The sequence below is a fragment of the Gigantopelta aegis genome, chromosome 15 (genome assembly GCF_016097555.1).
Source record: "Gigantopelta aegis isolate Gae_Host chromosome 15, Gae_host_genome, whole genome shotgun sequence".
NCBI classification, from domain to species: domain Eukaryota; kingdom Metazoa; phylum Mollusca; class Gastropoda; order Neomphalida; family Peltospiridae; genus Gigantopelta; species Gigantopelta aegis.
The window spans coordinates 43,727,046-43,747,073 of record NC_054713.1 but is presented as its reverse complement, the minus strand read 5'-3'; the positions used below and the strand labels follow the sequence as shown (position 1 = coordinate 43,747,073).

Below are 20,028 nucleotides of genomic sequence, written 5' to 3'. Positions count from 1 at the left end.
CGGCAAGTACAGCACGTGTCTGAAGTTGGGGGCGGGATTTAGCTCGGCAAGTAGAGCACGTGTCTGAAGTTGGGGGCGGGATTTAGCTCGGCAAGTAGAGCACGTGTCTGAAGTTGGGGGCGGGATTTAGCTCGGCAAGTAGAGCACGTGTCTGAAGTTGGGGGCGGGATTTAGCTCGGCAAGTACAGCACGTGTCTGAAGTTGGGGGCGGGATTTAGCTTGGCAAGTAGAGCACGTCTGAAGTTGGGGGCGGGATTTAGCTCGGCAAGTAGAGCACGTGTCTGAAGTTGGGGGCGGGATTTAGCTCGGCAAGTAGAGCACGTGTCTGAAGTTGGGGATTTAGCTCCGTAAGTAAAGCACACGTCTCAAATTGGGAGCAGGACTTAGCTCAGTCGGTTGAGTGCTCACCTGAGGTGCTTGTGTCGCAAGATGAAATCACCTCGGTGGATCCATTCAACTTATTGGGGTTTTTTTCTCGTTCCAACTAGTTCACCACAATTGGTCAAAGGCCGTGGTAAGTGGTTTTTTGTATGTGGGAAAGTGCATATTATAGATCCCTTGCTACTAATGAAAAAATGTAGCAGGTTTGACATCCATTAGTCGATGATTAATTAATCAATGTGCTCTAGTGGTGTTAAACAAAACAAACATTAATTTTTTTTTCTCCTTGAAGTGCTTTGGTTGTAGTATTAATCCCCCTTAAGCTGACCCACTGCACTTTTCCCCCATCCCCAGTGTCCCACGAGTGATATATCAAAGGACATGGAATGTGCTCTCCTGTCAATGGGAAAATGCATATACAAGATCACTTCCCGCTAATGGAAAAGTGTAGCAAATTTCCTCTAGAGACTGTATCTGAATGACCAGTGTTTGACATTCAATAGCAGATGTTTGACATTTAATAGCAGATGTTTGAATAATCAATGTGCTCTAGTGGCATTTTTAAACAAACAAACAAACATTTTGTGGTAAGAATCCGTCTTTCCGAATGAACAATAATTTTATTTCCCATTCCAGCTAATGCTCCTTGTCTGGCTTCCCAAAGGCTCCAGTATGTGATGTCTTGGTGGAATGGAAGCATTTTAACACCGAGGAAGAGACGGTGATGGACTATGAATGAAATATTTTTATTTTAACGACACACTTAACACATTTTAATTAGTTATATGATGTCAGCCATATAGTTATGGACCACGCATTATGCCCTATAATGAGAAGACACCCGCTGCTGCCACTCCATGGGCTAATCTTTTTTATTAGCAGCAAGGGATCTTTTATAAGCAGCAGCATCCAGAGAGGATAATACATACCACAGTCTCTGTTACAACTGTTGAGCACTGGCTGGAAAGGAAAATACTCCAATGGGCTCACCAATGGGGATCGATCCTAGAACAACTGTGCATCAGTTTAACCACTGAGCTATGTCCCATACTGAGAGAGACATCACATTAGTTTCATGTGACGGGACAATTATGAAATACAATCATTAATTTTTATTTTTTAAAAATCTTTTTATGCTCTTCTTAAATAGATGAAAAAACACAAGAATAAACTCTTGAATTAATGACATCTTTATAGTGATATGTTGAAATTCATTTATCCAAACCAGCAAGATATACTTGCATGAACATACATGACATGATACACATATACCTGACACAGAACATCCACACGTACATGCACCGTATAAACACACCTGTAACCTTGGAGTTCAAGCGCAACATGGAATTCTGACAATATTAACATCAACTGTTCCAATTAGTATCTTACAAAGCAGAAAAATTATAAATAAAATAATAATAACCCTGAAATCTTTGGATAACCATTTACAAGTTTCTGATGACATATATATGCAAGAGAGATGACACACAATAATATTGATGATATATCGAGTAGTCCATTATATATAATAGCCTATACATGTAAACAAGTATTTTCCGTAAGGGATGGTCTCATGTTACACTTTTTCTATAAGGCCGACTTTTAATTTAATACGATTTTGTGCAGGTGTATCGCAGGGTTTCTAGATTATGGTAGCCCCACTGCCATGGCTAGTGATATTCAATGTTGGGCTAGTAAATAACTACTATTGCCATGCCCGACGGCTAGTGAAATATTTTTTTGTCAAATGTTGCAAATATGAATATCATGACCTCACCCAAGCTCCTAACATTAGTGTTTTAAGCTCGATCTCCCTCTTTAGGCGACATATCTGATTATTACTATGATTTAGTAAAATTGTATTAACTTAAAGTAAAACAGGGCTAGTGAATTTTTAACCGTGGCTAGTAAATTTTTTTAATCACCGATATCTTGGCTAGTGGATTTTAAAAGAATTCTAGAAGCCCTGCTGTATCGATACAATGCATATACACAGTATCTTTTCCATATACTGCACATGAGCATCTGAGAACTAAAAAAAAACAACCCAAAAAGTCAATTTATAGTAATTTTTCTGTGCACAGGTTTTTTTTAGTGCAGTGACATCACAGGGCGAAGTATTTACTTTTGGTATAAAATTACTCTTCAACGTCAAATTTAATTTCAAAATGCAGATATGGAAAAACCCCCCAGCTTTCTGCATGTTACTGGACAGCAGGCTGCAGACTCTGATTTTGGATATATTCTTTTTATTGTTCTAAATATGAAGCAAATATGTTGGGTTTTCTTTAAATGTATGAGCCAAGGTTTAATTTATGCTTGATCGTATAATAGCTGTTGTAATCTATGGGATATGACCACCAAGAGTGTAAGTGAAGCCTAATTGGGTATGATGGGGTATGATCACCATTAATATTGTGTACGGCTAAGACCACTTCTTAAAAAATTACATACCGTAAGGATCGTAACGCACCATCCCCCGCCCAAAGGGTTACATAATTTTTGAATGGCATAAACTGGAAATACTGCAGCTTCATCATTCATCTCATTTATATATGAGTGTAGTGTCAAAAAAAAATGTCTGCATATTGTTTTGTTGGTGACTGATGTTTTAAAAAGCAGAGTGGATAGAAAATGAGTATCTAGTACATGGATTTAGCCAGGCATTCCGCAGTACCGAGCAGATAACTGATCTCAAAAGCAAGTGGCACTGAAAATTCCCAATTTGATGTGTAAATATTTTTTGTAATTACGTCCACAGCACTGATAAATAAATTTAATAATGATGCATGGTATCATACAATTGCTAAAAAAAAACCTCTGAGAACTTAAAATTTATGTGTAATCATTTACAGGTTGAGCAAAAAAAAAATCCAGGTAACCCAATTCTTCTTTCTTTACCTCATCATGACCATGTAAATTGTGTATCCTAAATTTAACGTGAGAATAAAAAAAGCGATGTGCGAATGAAACGATTATTCTCACAATTTACCGAGGGCTGACAAATATGTAACTACTCCATGGCATGTACTTATGTGTAAAGTCAAACAACCTGAAAGTTAATGGAAAAAATAACTGAAGAACACGGATTAAAAAAACTGATGTCAAATGTAAATTAGTACCATTAGTGTATACACGGGCATCGGAAGATGACAGTGACTGGGAAGGAAGAGGGGAGCTAAATATTAATTTGATTTTCAATCCCCCATGCATTTAGAAATGAATGGATTAAACAAACTTGGAGATGTATTATAGGTTTTAAGGATTTTAAAACAGCAGTTTTAAAGGGTCATTCAACAAATAAATATCACAAAATCGGGCAATTTTACCACCACACTCCATATAGTGTAAACCATCTTTGAATGTGACCCAGATTGCAGAAACATTTCTAAAGGAAATTGAACAAGAATTCTGTGGAAGTAAATGACTCGCCTATCAAAAAAAAAATTCAGTGATCTGTGAACATCCGTAGGTGCAACTATAAACCAAGTTTCATTGACCTACAACTTGTGAACCTTGTCTAAATGTGAAACATTAACATTAACGCAAACATTGATGTCATAACCACCGCCATCAGAAAAGTAAAACCTATATCTCCTCTTTTCACTTTGTAAAGGCAAGACAAAACTGGAACACTACACAAACAGGGTTCATACACTTTGTTCCCAACTGAATTCCATTACTTTTTCTGCCACCAACAACTTAATTTTACAATCTTTTGATGCAAATTGCCACTCTTCTTGTGTTACTTTAAAAAAAGGGGGGGGGGGCGAATTTCCACTATTTTTTCCATTTTTCATGACCCAAATTAACAAATCGCAGGACTTTTTAGCCCTGGAGAATGACATTAATTTAGAAATTTCATGACTTTCCTGTTTCCATAACCCGTACAAACCCAAAGGAAAATAAAACTAAATAGATATATGCTAAATACATAAATATTATAACTTTCTTGAGATTGCAGCATTTAGAAGGATGTTTAAAAGTTATTTAAATACAATAGAATAACTGTAAAATTGTGTAGTATTCTCCACCAGATATTGCTACTTTAAAATCTTCAAAAAGACAAGTTTGTAAGTGACACTTCTTTCCCAGGACGTCAACACGATTTCAGATTTTGTCTGGTTTCTTCTCCAGAATCAAGGCATATGAAAAGATTTTGCGAATAAAGCTGCCAAAGCCTGGTCGGAATTTCCGCGCGCTATTCGTAGTTCTTCAAGCACCGCCTGTCGGGAAAACCCGTTGGCCATTAGTGCCGAGACGACACTCTCGGAAAATGCAAGAATTCCGCTTCGCGATCCTGAGGCACCATGGGTATCTGATGACGTCCCTTCTCCTGTTTGTTTGGCTGGAAAAAAAAAAAAAAAAAAAAAATTTTAAATGATGCACTATGGATATCTGACGATCATTCTTCTGTGCATTTGGCTAAAAGTAAAATAATATTAATTTTTAGTGATATTAAAAACATATTTGCCCAAACTGGCACAACTAATGAGTCTAGTTCCGTGATAATAGCGTGACTTAATCTGTCTAAAGCCCAAAACACCCAGAAGCCGAGTCTAGGTCCGGTAAGTCTGGTGAGTCTGGTTAGTCTAGGTCTGGTGAGTCTGGCGAGTCTAGGTCTGGTGAGTCTGGGTCTGGCGAGTCTAGGTCTGATGAGTCTGGTTAGTCTGGGTCTGATGAGTCTAGGTGTGGTGAGTCTGGGTCTGGTGAGTCTAGGTCTGATTAGTCTGGGTCTGGTGAGTCTGTGTCTGGCGAGTCTAGGTCTGGTCAGTCTGGGTCTGGCGAGTTTGGTCAGTCTGTGTCTGGCAAGTCTGGTCAGTCTGGGTCTGGCGAGTCTGGTGAGTCTAGGTCTGATGAGTCTGGGTCTGGCGAGTCTGGTTAGTCTAGGTCTGGCGAGTCTGGTTAGTCTAGGTCTGATAAGTCTAGGTGTCTGGTGAGTCTTGGTCTGGTGAGTCTAGGTCTGATAAGTCTAGGTCTGGTGAGTCTAGGTCTGGCGAGTCTGGTTAGTCTAGGTCTGGTTAGTCTGGGTCTGGCGAGTCTGGTCAGTCTAGGTTTGATGAGTCTAGGTCTGGTGAGTCTTGGTCTGGTGACTCTAGGTCTGACGAGTCTAGGTCTGATGAGTCTGGTGAGTCTTGGTCTGATGAGTCTAGGTCTGGCGAGTCTGGTTAGTCTATGTCTGGTGAGTCTGGCACTGTCAAAATACAGCGCACATGTTCAATGTTGTTTGCTGCCAGATCTATAGTTCACAGTGTGTTGTGTAACACCGAAATCTGGTGTGTTTTGGACCTATTCCAGCCCTCTGGTTTGTCCAATGTTACTTCTTTCTCAGTCACTGCCGGCATGATTAGCTGCCCAGTGGATACCTTTTATTTAATTTAAATTTAAATCAGTGTCTTCTCACTACCATGATAATAATAATTGAAATCAATGAAAGGAAAGGAAATGTTTTATTTAATGACTCACTCAAGACATGTTATTTACAGTTACATGGCATCAGACATATGGTTAAGGACCACACAGATATTGAGAGAGGAAACCCCCTGTCACCACTTCATGGGCTACTCTTTTCGATTAGCAGCAAGGGATTTTTTATATGCACCATCCCACAGACAGGATAACACATACCATGGCCGTTGATATACCAGTCGTGGTGCACTGGACGAAGCGAGAAATAGCCCAATATGAAATCAATGAAATCCACTCCAACAATTTTATGACAAGGGTCAGGGAAGTAGATTTTGTCCCCAGCAAACAATTGAATAACAATATCATAGATAATAGTATCTCTTAACAGAGCTGTCTTGTAAATCACAATACTCCATTTTATGGAGTGGGAAGCAATCTTTCCTTCTCAAATTTAAGCTGGACGCAAATGCTACAAAGTGAAAAGCAGTTCTAAAAAAATCACTTTCAAAATGAGACTCGACATAAGATTTGTAGCGTAACTTTTTTAACAGTAATTCAGAAGACTCGAGACAAATATGGATAACATCATAAGGTTTATACCATCACTCCTGTAAATCAAGAATTCTAGATATAATGAAAATGTTACTTTTAAAGTTTCTTGTGAAGCTGATTATCAGAAAGTAAATTCAGAAAAAAATAAACTAAACTTTAATATTGGTGTATCGAGTACCAAGATTTGCCCTCGGGTTACGGTTACACAATGGTTTAAAATGGCAGCGCCTATTCAGAATAATATGCAAAGCATCAGGAAGCATATAGTAAGTTTTGGACACGGAATACAACAAATTTGGGGCAAATCGTGGAAAACCCTGAATCATCATACAGACTAAAAATCAGAAATACTTTTATCTCTGCATATTGTGTTTTTAGAGCACGAAGATTTGCCCTAGGGTTACTGTTATACAATGATTTAAAATGGCAGGGCCTATTCAGAATAATATGCAAAGCATCAGAAAGCATATAATAAGTTTTGGACAAGGAATTTGGGGCAAATCGTGGAAAACCCTGAATACAGACTAAAAATCAGAAATACTTTCATCTCTGCATATTGTCTTTTTAGAGCAGCATTTTCTGTCTGGCTCCTGTCAGTTTTGAGTCTTGTAGTGATTACCTGCTTCCGCGGCCGACTGACTTAAGGCCTGTGCGAGATCCTGGTCGTCCTCGCTCGTCGAACTGGCGTGCAGGTTGAGTCGCGCGTGTTCAGGCAGGTCGCCCTCACTCAGAAACTTTGTCACCGTGCTTGTGGTGCCAATCACCAAAACATTCCTCTTTAAATCTAAACAGCACTGAAAGGAGAAAAAACAGAAATCATATTACAAGGAAGAAAGGAAGAAAATGTTTTATTTAACGTAGTGTTTTCCCTAGCTTGTTTTAGCATGGTGCAGCACCATGCCTCAATAGTCTAGCACCATCTTGCCTTAATCAGCACCATGCTGCCCTGAGATTAAATAAGCCTTTTTCAGTAATTAATTCTAAAATTGCCTTTATAAAACACCAAAAAAGGTTAAAAAGGTAATTAATAAAATATGCCTTTTATATCTTTTGCCATTCATTTCTTAAAGCAAGCACATAAATTACATTAATGTTTATTTCAATTAATTTTTGTGTATTTTTAATGAAAAACAAGTGCCCCGAAAATGGTGAAAATTCCACAAAAGTGTTTGGTCTAACATGCCTTGCCAAATTTCTAGGGAAATCACTATAATGACACACTCAACACATTTTATTTACAGTTAAAATATGTTGTCAGACAAATGATTAAGGACCACACAGATATTGAGAGAGGAAAACCGCTGTCGCCACTTCATAGGCTACTCTTTTCCATTAGCAGCAAGGGATCTTTTATATGCACCATCCCACAGACAGGATGGCACATACCACAGCCTTTGTTACACCAGTCGTGGTTACATTACAAAGTATGCAAATAACCAGAATGTCTGGCTGTAAGTTAGAGAATACCTATGTTGTATTTCACCATTTGCAGAATGTCACAAATTGAATTTTACCGGCAAATGTATGTAACAGCCAGTACTTCATGATAATTTGGTTGTAGAAAATTCACAAACTGTTATATAGAGTAATCTCTAGCCCTGACACAACTTATAAGCTGCGTAGCATAAAGCTGTATCCTAACCAAATGCGTGCGACGAGTTAATATTTATGTCCAAACCAGACGTGACCGTAACGACAGTGTCCAATTTTGAAATTAATTTTGACCGTTGAAATCACCAAGTAAAACTTGTCTGATTGGTGAATATATTTTTGTTGCGCGAGAAAAATAGAAACAATTCCTATCTGTAGTGTGTCGTGAGCTCGATGAAATCAACCTATCGCGCCATACGCGTGCAGTTAGGATGCAGCAATTGAAATCAATGGTTTCTATAAAAATCACTCGTGTCCTGTTAGGATACTGCTTAACAGGGCAAGAGGACACCCAAGCAACCCCTGTACAGGGTTATTACATAGTACATTATTTGAAAGTGATTAATAAATAAAATACCACTCATTTTCATTAAATACATTTATGAAACTCACAAACTTTTCTGAGTTGTATCTGACCTAGTTTGATTAGTGTTAGCTAATTTCATAAAAATAATATCTTACAAAATGAGGGAAGGATTCGAGAATCATGAACCTAACCAAGCATATAAATGAGAGGTTAGGTTAAATATGAATATAACATAACGTATTAGTCTTAATGATTGAGATCTGAGTTACCTGGTGTCGTTTTAACATATCTAGTCCTAACAACATGTCCATTGGTTGATCTTCTAAAATGGAGAAAGATGACTGCAAGAAATCTGGGCCTATTTGTATCTGACCTGAAACATAAACAATTCAACATAAACAAAGTTATACAATGTTTAAACGTAACAAGTCATATTATCCTACAACATTCAATAATAGTATCCATTAAATAAATGAAGTGGAAAGGCAGTAAGAAAAAGATGACAGAAGGAAATCTGGACCTATTTGTATTTGACCTGAAACAAATAATTTGACAGGTGTATATGTGCAAAAAGTTACAGAATGAATTTAAGTCATGTTCTTCAAGGCTGACCTTAGAAATATAATTGTTTGTTTAACCCAACCGACTCCCAAACACTGACCCAGCTCTATAATTTTAGTAGTTCCTACATATACTAAATACTATCTATACTCTTACAACATTCAACAACAATATTTATTCAGCACGGTAAATGATGTTGATTGGCCTAGGTAAATACCGGCATTCGAAATAAGCACTTGTCCATTTGTCCCAACAAGTGAAAATTTATTTGGACAAGCAAACTGTGCCTTGGTGGTTGTCCAGTGGACAAGTAAAACATTTCAGTGCAGTTTCATTTTGGGCAATCACTAACATCATCCTGGTACTTGAATAAAGCAATCTGGGTTTTTTGACAAGTGAAAATATTGGCGGACAAATAGATTTCTAGATGTATTTGTTTGGTGGACTAGTAAATTTTTTTGCTTATTTCTATCACTGAATACCTCTCCATTACATACTATAAATTTAATGAACATATGAAATATAACAAACTTTCAATTGTTCAGCCATTGTATACAAATTGTTGACTACATTTAATGATGGGTTTGAAGAAAACTGTTTCTTACCAACAACTAATGTCAGTAATGCTAGAAATGTACCGTGACCTTTCTTAGTGACCCAATGTATGCATGCACTTGTTCTGGTTACTTTGATTAGAATATACATTTTTTAAACATGCATCAAAATATCATTACTAGATGATGATGTCACTAGAGTGTATAGCCGTTTTTATACTTATTGCCAGTCATTTGTTTATTGGTGTAACAACCTAATACTAATTAATAAAAGCACAGGAAATTCATCCCCTGCAATTAAGAAAATGTATATGGAAAAAAACATGATGTGGGAAAAAAATTTAATCCAGCCCAAAGCAAAAAAAAGTTCTGCGAAGAATTAAAAACTCCACTGCAATCTCCACAGCATGACCGATTGACATGGGCAATTCCAAGGGTTAGTAATTCAAATAAATGTATGTTTGGAGAATGTACGTTTTAAAAAGTGAATTCTTGTGACGTTTAAAAAAAAAAGAACTTAACAAATATGGTGCAAAGCCTACATAAATGAACTCTGCCAATGATCTTCTGCGTTCCGACGCCCTTCGCAATGCCGGCCCAGCGCTTGTCGACGAGCCGCATGATGTTACACCGCTCAGCACACGCCTGACTCATGATCGTCATCTGGGCTCCTGAAACACAGAAAACCCTTCAATAAACAAGGTCACAGTTACACTGCTGCTAGGAGGAACCTAAGTGGTATGAGACAGTTTCATCTCTCACTGGACCAAGTGTCACAATAACTACATACTACACAACGCATAGCTGTCATTAAAGGAACATTCCCAAGTTTGCTGCATTGTAAGCTGTTTCCGACTAATAAAATATTTCTACGATTAAACTTACATATTAAATATATTTTCTTGTTTAGAATATCAGTGTTTACACATTCAATGTGCTTCTGGTCATTTTAATATTTGTAAGAAACCCAAACTGGATTTTGTCTTCAAATAATTTCGAACATACGAAAACAAATATTTTAAGAAATAAAATGAAATATAACCTAGTACAAATGTTAGAACAATCAAAAACATGTTTAACATACAGCCACTAATATTTTATGCAGAAATATATATTTGATATGTATTTACAATCACTAAAATGTCTCTGTTAGTCGATAACATGTTAAAATTTGCAGCAAACTCAGGAATGTCCCTTTAAGTGGTGTATCAAAGGCTAGAGTATGTACTATCATAGGTCAAAGAATACCTGGATGTTATTAAGTAAGAGTAGCCTATGTGGTAACAGTGGGTTTCCTCTCTCTCATTCGAATCCAAGTTTCCAATTAACAAATTATTACACACCAAATAGCTGTCATGTCATTAATCGATATATAAAAGACCATTGTATGTATCGTCCTGTCTATAAAAGAGATTCTGTATTACAAGTTGATCTTTGATTTAGTAACACTTTTAAAAAAAAAAGTTAAACTTCACAAAATATTAACATGGAGAAATATTTTGACATGCAGATGGACTCACATTACACTTTGCATCCAAGTCACGAAACATTGGTTCCATATTTATTTCACTCAGTGAACATCAGATTTCCACACTTCAAATCAAATGAAATTTAATTTGTACAAAATAATAAATACTAAAAAAACTACCCAAAAAACCTACCTGAAGTTCAATGTTAGAAATCTGGGAAAATCACAACCACATATTACTCGATCGCGCACAAACGTGTTTTAAAATCAAATAACGGAGTAGAGTTTTATTCACACCTGAGTCGACAAAAGCTTTCACTGCGTGTCCGTTGACGCGGCAATCAACGTACAGCATGACGACTTGACCGAAACTCTCTGGAGCAAACTCCATGGCCGTCTCCATGTTAGATTCTACGTTCTTCAACCTACACAAACAACAATACAGAGTTAACACAACACCAGGAAATGACTGGACTTTGTACTAATCATTAGGGTCTCAACAAGTACTCGGGCATGGACCGAGTCTCACAAGTAAACCTGTGCAAGGAAGAGAACTTTCATTCAATTATATTTTTAAACATCATTTTGCCATATGCATGCAGCCTGTTACATTATATGGTTATGAGAATGTGTGGAATACAATACAATGTCATGATTTGAGATCCATGTTCAGCACTGGAATTAAGATGCATAATGCTATTTTCATTTTATTCCTTAGTGTCATTATCATCTAGTGTAAGTGTCTGGTGCTCGGGTCTGGGTCGAGTTTGACCCTCGAGTACTCAATTCCAATATTTTGAACTTGTGGAGACCCTATTAACCATATTAGTTATAAAATTTCAAAATGTTGCTAAAAAATCTATTGTCTATCACAGCCATTACAGTTTAAAAGGTGCTATTCTTTCCTGCACAATATTATGCATATAGATTATTATGTGTATATTTCTCTGTGTTTGTCATTACATATAAACTCAATTTCTCAATTTTTTAAATCAAAAAGTTACAGACACACTGTTATTCATTCATGCTTCTGCTTAATAATATCATATTTTAATAACACACAATTGATAAAAAATTAAGTGGTAATTCTTTTTAATAATTTGTTGTCAAGAAAGAAGCAACATTCTTGACAATACACTGTCTTTGTTATTAGATGTTTACCAGACTTCAGACAGTAGTCATTAGATGTTTACCAGACTTCTGACAGTAGTTATTAGATGTTTACCCAATTTCTACAGTACTTGTCAGATGTTTACCCAATTTCTGACAGTATGTCATTTGATGTTTACAAGATTTCTGACAGTACCTGTCATTATGTGTTTACCTGAATTTGACAGTACTTGTCATTATGTGTTTACCCGAGTTTGACAGTACTTGTCATTATGTGTTTACCCGAGTTTGACAGTACTTGTCATTACATGTTTCCTTGAGTTTTGAAAGTACTTGTCATAAGATGTTTTTCAGTTTCCTGACAGTATTTGTCATTGGATGTTTACCTAATTTCTGACAGTATTTGTCATTAGATGTTTACCTAATTTTCGACAGTATTTGTCATTGGATGTTTACCCAATTTGACAGTATTTGTCATTGGATGTTTACCTAATTTGACAGTATTTGTCATTGGATGTTTACCTAATTTTTGACAGTATTTGTCATTAGATGTTTACCTGATTTCTGACAGTATTTGTCATTAGATGTTTACCTAATTTTCGACAGTATTTGTCATTGGATGTTTACCTAATTTGACAGTATTTGTCATTGGATGTTTACCTAACTTTTGACAGTATTTGTCATTAGATGTTTACCTAACTTTTGACAGTATTTGTCATTAGATGTTTACCTAATTTTTGACAGTATTTGTCATTAGATTTTTACCTGATTTCTCACAGAACTTGCCGTCAGATTTTTACCTGATTTCTGACAGTACTTGTCATTAGATGTTTACCTGATTTCTGACAGTACTTGTCATTAGATGTTTACCTGATTTCTGACAGTACTTGTCATTAGATGTTTACCTGATTTCTGACAGTACTTGTCATTAGATGTTTACCTGATTTCTTCGGCTATTTTTTTCTGAGCTTCAGCATCAAATGGGTCAGCTGTTGCCAGTCTAATGCGCTCTCGATCCCGCTGAAACCGTTCCTCCTGTTGAGCTTTAAACACTTTATTAAATATCTCTGTAAAATTAAACATGATCATCGTTAAAGTGGTAATGTTACCTCTTGACAATGGAACTTTCTTTTTAAACCATAGTTAAATTATAAATGAGGGGTTTTTAACTCAATTCCAACCCATATTAATTTAATCAACAACCAATAATTAAATTTTCTTTGCGTCTATACACTTTACGGCAATCCGATTGGTCCAGAGGTGCTTACTTTTTTCTATTCATATCTCGATGAACAAGCGGTTGCAAAACGAAGTACTACTAGGCGTTGGAACTGACAGAGTAGGAGTTGGGGGTTTATCGAGAGCTACAGACAGTCAGTAATGAGGGGCATGGGGGTGGGGGGGTGTGGGCTTTATGGACCGGAGTCTGTTACCACAGAAGTGTGCAATGTAGTCCACTTGTAATGCATATAGTTGGTGAAATTGTTGGCCCAAGAATAGAACAAGTATGACTTTCGGGTTATGAAAAATTTCAGATTGTTAATGCACATGTCTTGTAAAAGCTGTTGGTTCAAACTACGTTACATCACATGATGTATTCTATTTCTCTGTTTCACGACAAAACAGTGGCAATTTGTGTCAAAGGTGTGTCAGAAAGAAACTGTCTCACTCTGACCACTCTAGTTGCTTCAGGTTCAGACAATTTGAAAAACCAAGAAATCTGACTGGGTGACTAAGTCTACAAGTTGTCTCATCTTATTAAAGTCTGAACCAAATTGTTAAAAACTACGATAAATTGCTCTCCTACCTTTATTTTTCGTTAGATTTTACCCACATTTTGTCCAGACATAAATCTTGAAAAAAACATTACAATAACACAGATTCCACATACTAGATGATAACCATGTCACCTATATCGACTTCGCTGATAGGGCAAAAAGCATGTAATTTTGTGCCGGCTACCATTTTGACTTTTTATGGAATAATCTCCAAGAGGGGTGAAAGGATATCATTTAATATAAAAACGTCTTAACATGTTATGATCTAAAAACAAACGTGATGACGTCATATTAATGTTTTTATTAGTATTTTTTGTTTGTCTAAAGATACCACTAGAGATCATTGATTTTATATTAATTATGTCACATACTTTGGAGGCTTTCACCCCTCTTGAAGAGTATTCCATAAAAAACCAAAGTGGCAGATGGCAGAAAACTGCCCTATGCTATCTCAGCGAAGTCGATACTGGCGACATCGTTACAGTCTCGTATGTGGAATCTGTGTCAATGTAATGGTTTTTTCACAACTTGTGTTCGGAGAAAAGTTGGGGGAAATATAACGGTAATTAAAGGTAGGAGAGTAATTATTTATCGTAGTTGTTAACAATTTGGTTCGGACTTTAGGTTACTTAAAGTGATCATATCAGTAGTGAAAAATCATATCAGGAGCAAAGGCTACAATTATAATAACTACATAAAGTATGATTGTCCAACAATTAAATGCACTGCTTTATTCAACGGGGCTTAGGGTTCACAAAATGTAAACATTTATTTTATCATCACTTTGACAGTCTAACATCGTCTGCAAATTGAAGTATGTGCATGACACAGTGGAAATAAAGTAACATTGCAACGTTCAACCAGCCGTTTTCTTGCTAAACATATTTTGACTGGTTCCCGAAATGGTCATTCGGTTTAATGTGTAGCGTAAAAATCTGTCTTCCAAGACAAGTGTTAGCGACAAACCGCTGGCTAAACTTACTCCTGAAAAAAAAAACTGTCCCAGCTGCGCAGGCGCAACAGACTAAGCAGTAAACCATCCCCAAGTTCAGCCAGCAAACGTTTCGCTAATGTTTGCGAAGTATTTGATTGGTTCCCAATGTGACCATTTGGTTTACCGTGAAGCGCATAATTCAGTCTAGCGTTTGCCAATAGTACTGCACACGGGTCAGTTGTCAGTTTTACTGCGTGTGGCAATAGTAAAATAGTATTGATTTTTTTTTTAACTTCGCGGAAGATCGTAATTCCATTTCCAAATGTAAATTCCGTTTCACAATGGGAATTCAGATAATTCCGTCCGTTTTCCGCGATCGCGAAAAATCACTGGATCTGTGTGCTCATGAATCAATTTTTTTTTTTTTTTTTAAACAAAGGCATTCCACACACTGATGACCGTCGGTCTTGTTGGAAAAAAAGCGATTCAGAATTTCCGTATCTCGTTTCTGTCACTTGAACAAAGAGTCTATTGACTCCTGCCTTGGCTGCTTTTTCTTCTGATTCTTCTCGCAATCCATGATAATGATAATCATGTGGAGTGATCCCACATTTCTATCCTTGAATGTGATTAGTCAGTGCAGGAATAAGCGATATCCAAGCGTTCCATGTACAGTGTAAGTGGGCGCTAATCGCCACAGCAATGAGCCGTTATGGATGCTGTATTCGTGGAAAACTCAAAGTTTTCCTGAAGAAATTAACCCATAGAAGCCGAGCTATCCATTCAGACAAGAACCAAGAAAATATGAACTGCAGTCTGAGCAACTGTGGCGAAAATAGACGTCGCAAATGAGGATAGTAAACGTCGCATGCGACGCCTTGTTTTGCAACTACTGTGAACTGAAAAATTTAAGCCACGCCTACTAACCCCTCCCCCGACTTGCACTACTTTTGTGCAACAAGCTGGATTATTCAGGCAACCATATTTAGATATTTTGAAGAAAATACATGTGAAAGCTACAAAAGCAAAAAAAATATATATATACAATAAATTAATGGAAAATGCTATAGCAGAGTAGACATGTAGATCTATACCCATTGATTTAAAAAAAACAAAATAACCTCTTTGCTAATCATGACATGAGACTTGGTTGGTGGCCATAGGAATGAATCATGTAGGAAACTTCATGCCTGTAACTTACTTGTAAGCGATGTTCTACAGCTGTTGGCAAAAATTAAACGGTTCTACTGACAGCATAAATGTTAGACACGTTCCCTTCATTCAGTTTCATTAACTATAAACTATAAAAAAAATAATAGGACAATTCCTTCCAATATAACGAAATGATCTGTAAAAATTAACAGCAGCTAGATGAAATGACGTCGCTTATCAAATGACGTCATTTGGTAAAAGATGTCATGTACCAAAAAATCACCTGATTCAAATAATAGTGAATGAACATTTGCATTCTTACGCGACATAAGTATCAATGAAGTTTACACGAACAATACTACAGGCATAGTTAAAGCTAAACAAAATAAATTCAGTTATGTATTGTTAAAGTATGCATATAAATTTAATTATAAGATTTGACCGCAATTATTATTTGGATTCATGCAAGTATGAACCGAAAAAACAATGTGCACACTTTTGTATGACCTTCTACGCGGAATCATACAGTATGCACATCATTTTGGGGGTTCATACTTAGATGAACCAAAAAATAATTGCGGTCAATTCTTAAATGTCTGCAATTGCAAAATCATGTTTTTCTCAAAATGACATTGGGCTATTTCTCATTCCAGCCAGTGCTCCACAACTGGTGTAACAAAGGCTATGGTATGTACTAGCCTGTCTTTGGGAAGGTGCATATAAAAGATTCCTTGCTGCTAATCGAAAAGAGTAGCCCATGAAGTGGCGACAATGGGTTTCCTCTCTCAATATCTGTGTGGTCCTTAACCATAAGACTGATGCCATATTATAACCGTAAATAAAATGTGTTGAGTGTATCGTTAAATGACATAATGGTTATATATAAAACGTTTTCAAAATGAACTCTTCATATAGCTGTAAGCATAAAAATGTGGTGACAGCATCTGCCACTTATTAATGAAGACACTAAAAACAGGGGAGTTTGGGGAGGTACTTGAAACAAAAGTGTTTATTTTCTCACCGACACTGCCCGATGCCAGTGCATCTGCTAGTGGCGGATTGCGTTCCTTCAGGAGAGAGAGCTGGTGGGGGTTGGAAAGCAGCATCTGTCTCACAAACGCCGGGTCTTCCATCATGGCCGGAGTGACTCCCTGATTGACAGCTGACGACGATCTCGATGGCGTGCCTCGTCCGGGAATCTGGATGCTGCCAAAATCTATTACTGGAATGCCTGTTTAAAAAAAAAACTATTATACGTAGGTATTAATGAACGTTTATACTGACCTACTCACTCTCAAGTAAAAATGTTTTCATGAGAAAATAATTATAGATTTGGGTGGAAACGGATCACAAATTTAGCTTAATTTTGTGCTTCTGTGAATCCCTGAGGAAAGAGTTCTGTATTTTCCCCACATTTGGTGTACTGAATTAGCCATATCAACTGGGTATTGCATTAAACACTACAAACGACGTAGTGCTAGGTCTGGATACGAACCCCAGACTATCGGGACTGTAGTCGAGCACTCCAACCACTCAACCACGCAGTGTACTAACAAATGAGACTGTATTTTAATACTTATAAATCTCATAGGGTGTATTTTGACAGAATGAACCAAACATCTATGGAATAAAATGAAGATTTAGTCCCATAATGCCTCATTCTGTCTTCTGTACTATATTTCCTCCAAAAGCACCAACAAAAGGACCCTTGTGGAGGACATTTTACACAGAATAGTCAAAATGTTTAATTTTTCAAAAGAAAGCGATACTGGATTACGAAATATAAACATTATGTTGATTTTATAGAACAAATTGTTTTAAAAGGCATTGTATATAACTATCGCTAACCCTAACCTTAAAGGAGGGGACAATTAACTTTAAGGCATTTGGCCTGGTATGCATATTCAACGATATATAATGCACATTATTGCTTAATATCAACAAGTATAATCGTATAGTTAATTAATAAAACGGTTAAATGTGACGGCTATTATATATAAAGGGCGCAGCCATTTTGTACCATCCCAGTGAATACGCCCTCTGGCGAGCTGGTGGTTACGTAATACCTAACATGTCACGTCAGGAATTAGTCTTCGAACTGAAGAAACAAAACATACCTGCTTTTTGTGAATGTATCGCAACAATTTAATTATATATTATTTTTCAATACAAAATAAACCACCATTGTCAGTGTTGAAACAACTGTATTGTGTTTGGTACATAAATTAATCCATGTACTGAAATAATAATCGGAGTGTTTTCTTGGTTAATTGGTCTTTTCTTTCTGTGGCCTGTACCTGTGGTTCCTGATTGACAGGTGTATATTTAGACGGTCCCCAGACACTGTGTCTAGACTCACTAAAAAGACGTGCCTCTTTTATTAAGATCACAGGGTATTGTGTGGTACCGTACGGATACCCCTTCAGTCGTAATGGGCATTATCAGCCGCCCTGCTTTATTACTGTAAGTAATTCTGTAAAACCCTTGATTAAGTAGACTTTCCCATCTAAAATCACAAAACTGACCAATTACGTCTTCCCAAAGAAAAGAAAAGTATCACTTGGGTATCGTGAGTGGTAGTTTTTGCTCGAACGTACCCTACCAATAGGCTTAATAATATGCATTTTTTCTTTGGATTTTTTGTAAAAGAAAAATACTATAACTCCATTTCGTTCTATTGATGCAAACTGAAATATATTTAGTTAAATAGTTTATTATACTATCAAGTCATTTATGGGTTTTTTACAAGTCAGGTTGTTGAAAGCGAAGCGCCTTATAATAAATTAGAGCGTTTGTTTACACTGTGCATAGAAAAAATGGGAAAGACTTCCAAACGTTCCAGCATGCATGCTAATATCACTAGCCCTAAACCTAAGCCTGAATAAACTGAATGCTGGAACGTTCGGAAGTCTTAATTTTTCAAAAGAAAGCGATACTGGATTACGAAATATAAACATTATGTTGATTTTATAGAACAAACTGTTTTAAAAGGCATTGTATATAACTATCGCTAACCCTAACCTTAAACTAATTCCAACAAATATTTAAAGTTATTGGGGAAAATAAGGAACTCTTGCCGGACAGACTATAGATTAGGGCCTGCGGAAGGACTTTCTTTTGGCACTGTCACTAACCCTAACTCTAACTATTTATTATAAGTATTTATAATGTTCTTTATACGTGACAGTGCCAAAGGAAAGTCCTACCATAAATTTAAAGGGACATTTCTGAGTTTCCTGCAATTTTTAAGATGTTATTGATTAAGAAAAACTTTTTAATGATTCAGTCGATTACATATCAAATATATTTTTCTGCATAAAATATTAGTGGCTATATACGGTATATTAAACGTGTTTCTGATCGTTCTAATATTTGTACTACTAGGTTAAATTTCATTTTATTTCCTAAAATATAATTTTTTCGTATATATACGAAATTATTTGAAGACAAAATCCAGTTTGGGCTTCTTACAAATATTAAGACGACCAAAAACACATTGAATATACAGACAGTGATATTCTAAACAAGAAAATATATTTAATATGTAAGTTTAATCATATAAATATTTTATTAGTAGGAAACATCTTACAATGCAGAAAACTCAGGAATGTCCCTTTAATCATAATCATTATAATCATAATGGAAGGGCGGGGTGGGGTGTTTTTATACCACTTGAACTTGAAGCTGGTGTCCGACTAGTTGATTGTTGTATTGCAGGATTCCCAGCCAGCTGTGACGATGACCCCCTCATGTGTTGGAGAAGAAGAACATCGCCGCCCTTCACCCCATACTGCTTTAATGTTTGTTTGTTGTCGGTAAGGGGCCGCCCGTTCCACAGAATAGCGATCTCTGTAGCCGGTACGCCGCTTTCGAATTCACAAAGCGCTTTAAAGTTTTCAAGTTCCATGTCCTCGCCGACATCCAGAGTGAATATCTGATCTGATAAAGTCGTTACCGTGATCTGCATTGCTAGTTTAAACCTGATACAACAAATATCAACATCACATGTGACAACACAAAACAAAACTCTTCCTCGAAATCGTACTTCCTGTTGTTTACTTAAAATTGCGCATGTGGGTAACCGTGAAAACCGGATTTAAACAAAAATAGTGACAAGTTATTTTTATAGTTTGAGGACGCTTGCTAAATCATAAAAACAAATTTAATGTCTT

General features: G+C 36.6%; 1 protein-coding gene across 1 annotated transcript; it reads right to left on the bottom strand.

Moving 5' to 3' along the window:
* Positions 1-1,555: 1,555 nt before the first annotated feature.
* On the bottom strand, positions 1,556-19,920 carry LOC121390112 (protein DDI1 homolog 2-like). The gene is made up of 8 exons (XM_041521841.1): positions 19,526-19,920; positions 16,878-17,087; positions 12,933-13,059; positions 11,180-11,307; positions 9,957-10,085; positions 8,569-8,672; positions 6,962-7,136; positions 1,556-4,729 (listed from the first exon to the last, which is right to left on the bottom strand). The coding sequence occupies exons 1-8, from the start codon at positions 19,821-19,823 to the stop codon at positions 4,521-4,523; spliced, it is 1,380 nt and encodes a 459-aa protein (XP_041377775.1). The 5' UTR covers positions 19,824-19,920; the 3' UTR covers positions 1,556-4,520.
* Between the last annotated feature and the right edge of the window lie 108 nt (positions 19,921-20,028).

Excerpts from the sequence above, each read along its gene's own strand:
- LOC121390112 (XM_041521841.1), bottom strand. The coding sequence starts at position 19,823 with ATGCAGATCACGGTAACGACTTTATCAGATCAGATATTCACTCTGGAT. Across the intron at positions 13,060-16,877 it reads ACTGGCATCGGGCAGTGTCG|AGATATTTAATAAAGTGTTT; the intron begins GTGAGAAAATAA and ends TTAATTTTACAG. Across the intron at positions 7,137-8,568 it reads ATATGTTAAAACGACACCAG|TGCTGTTTAGATTTAAAGAG; the intron begins GTAACTCAGATC and ends TTCTCCTTTCAG.